Here is a 4,753-nt window from a genome sequence, read left to right on the forward strand (position 1 = left end):
GTTGTTTACACACAGAGATCCTCATACTCTTGTTAACACAATGAATAAAGAACTTAAATCTGTGCAATCTTGGATATACGCCAACAAATTGTCACTTAATATCGATAAAACTCATTGTATGCTTTTTAGCAACAGTCTTAAAACCCTTCCTTGTAACATTAAGTTTAATGAAACTGAATTAAATCAAGTTAGTAGCATAAAATTTCTAGGGCATTTTATTCTTTCCAAAAATACGGGTGTTCTTAATAAACTGAAGAATGTTTTTCCAAGTCAAATCCTGCTTAATCTTTATTCTACTTTGATTACTCCGTACCTTAAATGGTATTCTTGTTTAGGGGAATGCACTTAGAAATCTTCTTGATATACTGTTCCGTGTTCAAAAACGCGCCATCAGAAATATCAACCATGTTGGATATTTGTCCCACACGAATGATTTATTTTTCAAAAATAAGATACTGAAAACATCAGATTTATTTAGTTACAACGTCGGCATATTCATGAATACATTTTCTGCTAAGGAGTTACCGGATGTTTTTACTCGCATGTTCAGGAAAAACTATTTGATTCATAATTATCCTACCCGCCAAAGTGTCGCATTTCACCTTCCACGTACTCGAACAATTTTCGCTAAAAAAACGATAATGTATACGGGCCCTAGATACTGGAATGACCTCTCCCCCGAAATAACAAGCTGCTCGTCTTTACATTCCTTTAAACGCAAATTAAAAGAGTCTTTATTGAGTGCATACTGTATCTTGCAGAAACTGAATAATTGCAATGTCTTATGTAATATTGTGGTATGTTATTGTCCGATCAAACATTCTTGTCAACACGCTGCAGATTCCATTTTGGGTCTTGCTGCCAGGCTCTCCGAATTCATCATTAGCAATTCCACATTCTACTTCGTTTCCCTCTCTTCCTCTTTCCCTCTTCCTCTCTCTAACTTTCTATACAGAGCTTGACGGCGGACACCAAATGGCTTAATATCTGTACATGTTACTTTTTGTGTCTTACTGATCATATCCTGGCGATAGTTCTAGTGCAACAACAGTTTATGGTGTATAGGCCTATAGGCCTATACCAAAGTAGGCTTTATGATTATGCAAATCATGTTGTACTCCTGAAACCAATGATAGCTCGGTCACAGTAATACAGTAGTTTACATTTTAGTTGTTTTTTTCTTATTTGGCACCATTACATCATCTGGTCTTATCTTCTATCCGTTCTCCGTTTCTTTTTCACAAACACTGAGTACTCGGGGCTTACAGCCAAACAAGCTTGCTTTCATGTAGGTCCCGTCATACTTTTCTTTGATCAACCCCATCTCGATTTCGATTTTGACCAGTTATCGTTACATAACTGTGTTATCACCATGTATATTGTTTGTGTTTTGCACATTGTTTACAAGGTGAAAGAACTTGTATGATTTCTGTTATAATGTCCATAAATGAGAAGTATGGAAATAAAAAATGAAATGAAAAATTACTGTGTACTGCGGTCTGACTGAACACATGTGGCGAAATGTCTTGCGAAAAGAAACCCAGTCTGACATGCATCCTTCAATTTGTCGGAGGATTTGAAAGTGAGTTTGTGTTTTGTTGTTTTGTTTTTTCCGGGATCCTATTTCAGGATTCCGATAGGATTCCGATCAGGCATCCGGTACAGGTGACCGCCTGACTTGGGAAATGGGCCGGTGCCCGTCCAAAATTGGTCAGAAAAAAAAATGAATAAATGAATAAAAATCGTCACCCAGCCATCGAGCAGACTGATTTTGCTGGATTTGTGAAGAAAGAAGGTGACTTCCGATGACGCGCTTTATTTAAGTTTCCTTAATCATGTTAATGGAACAAATTTGCTTTGCGTTCTCTTTTGTTTCTCTCAATACATTATCTACAGAATCACCTGTTCCGGACGTAAAAATCATACTTTTTCTACCATAATCATCTCTGCTGGTTTCATTCAAGGGTAATGCGATAACCATGTTGACCAACAAGTCATCCCGATCAAACCGGACATTACTGTATTTGACAGTCATAGCGTCAGCGATTATCATCTGCTGCTACCTGTTAGAGGCAAAGCTACATTCCGCACCTTTCCTCTTCCAGGACCCCGAAGTTCGCCTCCCCTTGCTGAAAAGGTGGGCACAATGCACTCGTTGTTTTACAACATGCATGTAACACATGTAACTTTATGTGTACATTTCTGCCCTGTAGTGGACTGTTAAAAAAATGATCATCATAAAAAAAAAAATGTGTTTTAGAATAACGAATGCCTCGAACATACATCACATGAACAACAGGACCATAAGGCATTCCCAAAACTATTCTATTGCCTCCGTGGATATTTTCGGGTTTTTTTAAAGTAATCGCTCGTTAATATTCCAATACTACATACCCAATGCCGTTTTCATGGAATGATATTTTCTTCATTTGTTTCTTTCTGTAAAGCCTATTTAATCTTATCTTTATTTAAAAGTGCGAAAACATGATTCGCGCTCTCAAGTATGTATTGGAATGCAACGTCACATATCATTTTTACATTTCTCGAATAGATAAATCGACGAAACCAAGACAATAACGAATGTGACGCAAAGCCTGTAAGGGTAGAAATACATGAGGCGTACTAACTAAAATACGGACATCCATAGGAACACGGTTTCATGATCCTTTCAGTGTAATGGAAATTCATCAACGAACAGCATTTTTCTTTTGAAACACATCTAGCGAATACTCATTATAACAGGATCGCCTGCATAAATAGACCAAAAAGAAGAGGAAAAAGGGACAGCGCCAGTGTAACATATTGAACTCATGATATAATCATGCTCTCCTATTAAAGTATAGGAATGACGCGACGGAATCTAGGACGCAAACGTCTTTCAATCGTTTTCGCTTTCCCCAAACATAACAGAACCCCGTTCAACTTAAGTCCAACTAGGCATCATAAAACTATGGTAAAGTGCCCATCTGCTTCAAGTCTGACCACATGCTCGAGTTTCATTTGAGTTTATTTTCTTTTAAGGCATGCCGTAGGTCTCATAAATGTCAATGGAAAGTAATCTCTTGAAATATTTAGCATTTCTCTAAACAATTGGAATGGACGTCGATAGGCCTATACAGTAGAAATCACTCAAATTTTCATGACACCCTTTTGAATATTATACCAAGAGAGCAAAGTACTGGCCCCTATAGATAGCGCCTGATATAGCAACACGACGTATATAATAACGCAGTGCATATACATACGGTTATCCCTAGAGTATACTGTTCTACATCCTTAGCGGAGAAAGGGCCATAAAAGAATAAATAAAAAAAAATCTCAATTAATAAATTGAAGTATCATATTTAACTTTACTGTCTTGTATTGTTATCATTTTCAACTATGATATAAATGTATCATGTTTATCTCTTCCATCTACAGAAAGACAAATGCAACAACGAGCAAAGCGAAACAGTCACTGGTGATTGCAGGGCCACTTGAAAAATCCTTTATCACACTTGTTGCTAATGACGTCCATAATGGATCCAATCAGCTACCTCGGACTGACTGTCAACCACTTCATAGAGTCGTGTATACTAAAACATACAAGACGGGATCAACGACTTTAGCTACCATACTTGAACGGTACGCATATCTTCGCAATCTCGATGTTGCACTACCTCCACTGGAGGGCAACCACGTCCTAGCCGATTATTGCTTGTTTCAAGCATCGATGACTATTAAAATCAAGAATCGAAGGAAAACAGATTTTAACATTCTAGCTCATCATGTTAGATATAACCGGGAACAAATGGATATCGCTGTGCCTCATGCAAAATATATTTCAATAATTCGACACCCGGTAGCGCAGCTTGAATCATTCTTTGGGTATTTTGAAGTAGCATGGCGTTTGCATATCAATACTTCTAATCCCTTTGAAACGTTCATGTCTGATGTAGAAGAATTCTATGCCAAAAGAAACTATCTGCAGTGGCAACGAACAAGAAACGGACAGCTATATGATTTAGGGTTTGATCATAGATATGATGAAAATCTGCCCAAAATTAAGGAGAAAATCAAGGAATTGGCTGCGGAAATAGATCTGATGATGATTAATGAGTACTATGACGAGTCTTTGATTCTTCTGCGGAAACTGATGTGCTGGGAATATGAAGACATTCTATACATATCTAAAACAATTCGGAGCAAAAGCCACCGCTTTCCCATGACGGAGGAAATTGAACAAAGAATCCGCTCGTGGAATGCCGGAGACATAATGCTTTATGATCATTTCAACCAAACGTTTTGGAAGAAAGTCCAAGAGTATGGCAACAGTTTTAGCCAGGATCTTGCTCATTTTCGGGCCTTACAGCAAAATGTCAGGGACGAGTGTATCAAGAAAAATGCGACGAACAAAGAAGACCAACGTGAGGATAAATTCGTACTGAAGCCGAACGCTTCAACGTTCTGTGTCGATCTATTACGTGGAGATATTCCTTACACGCGCCTTCTAAAAGAAACAATGATAAAACGATATCAGCGACGCTGATGAGAAATGGCATTTAACCGTCATGTCGTGCTTTTTGTACAGCAATACCGATTATATTCAATAATAACACCGATAATAGCAACAACGGCAAACAATAGTGATGTTGATGATAATGATGATGATGATGATGATGATGATAGGTTTCATGGTCAATTTCATACTTTTGACATTAAAATTCGTTAACGTGCATTCAAATTCACACAGCGCACGCACGCGAAAATATTC

The 4,753-nt window shown here is 37.8% G+C and overlaps 1 protein-coding gene across 1 annotated transcript; it reads left to right on the forward strand.

Moving 5' to 3' along the window:
- Positions 1–1,979: 1,979 nt before the first annotated feature.
- On the forward strand, positions 1,980–4,528 carry LOC139716052 (galactosylceramide sulfotransferase-like). Its single transcript, XM_071627604.1, has 2 exons — positions 1,980–2,137; positions 3,421–4,528. Exons 1-2 carry the CDS (start codon positions 1,980–1,982, stop codon positions 4,526–4,528), a joined length of 1,266 nt encoding a protein of 421 aa, XP_071483705.1.
- Positions 4,529–4,753: the final 225 nt, after the last annotated feature.

The sequence above is a fragment of the Diadema antillarum genome, unplaced genomic scaffold (genome assembly GCF_040938485.1).
Source record: "Diadema antillarum isolate AM-2024a unplaced genomic scaffold, OU_Dant_1.0 scf00000060, whole genome shotgun sequence".
NCBI lineage: Eukaryota > Metazoa > Echinodermata > Echinoidea > Diadematoida > Diadematidae > Diadema > Diadema antillarum.

What these genes read in the sequence shown, in the direction of transcription:
- LOC139716052 (XM_071627604.1), top strand. Translation starts at nt 1,980, where the DNA reads ATGTTGACCAACAAGTCATCCCGATCAAACCGGACATTACTGTATTTG. An exon ending in CGCCTCCCCTTGCTGAAAAG is followed by an intron (nt 2,138 to 3,420) that starts GTGGGCACAATG and finishes TTCCATCTACAG; the next exon opens with AAAGACAAATGCAACAACGA.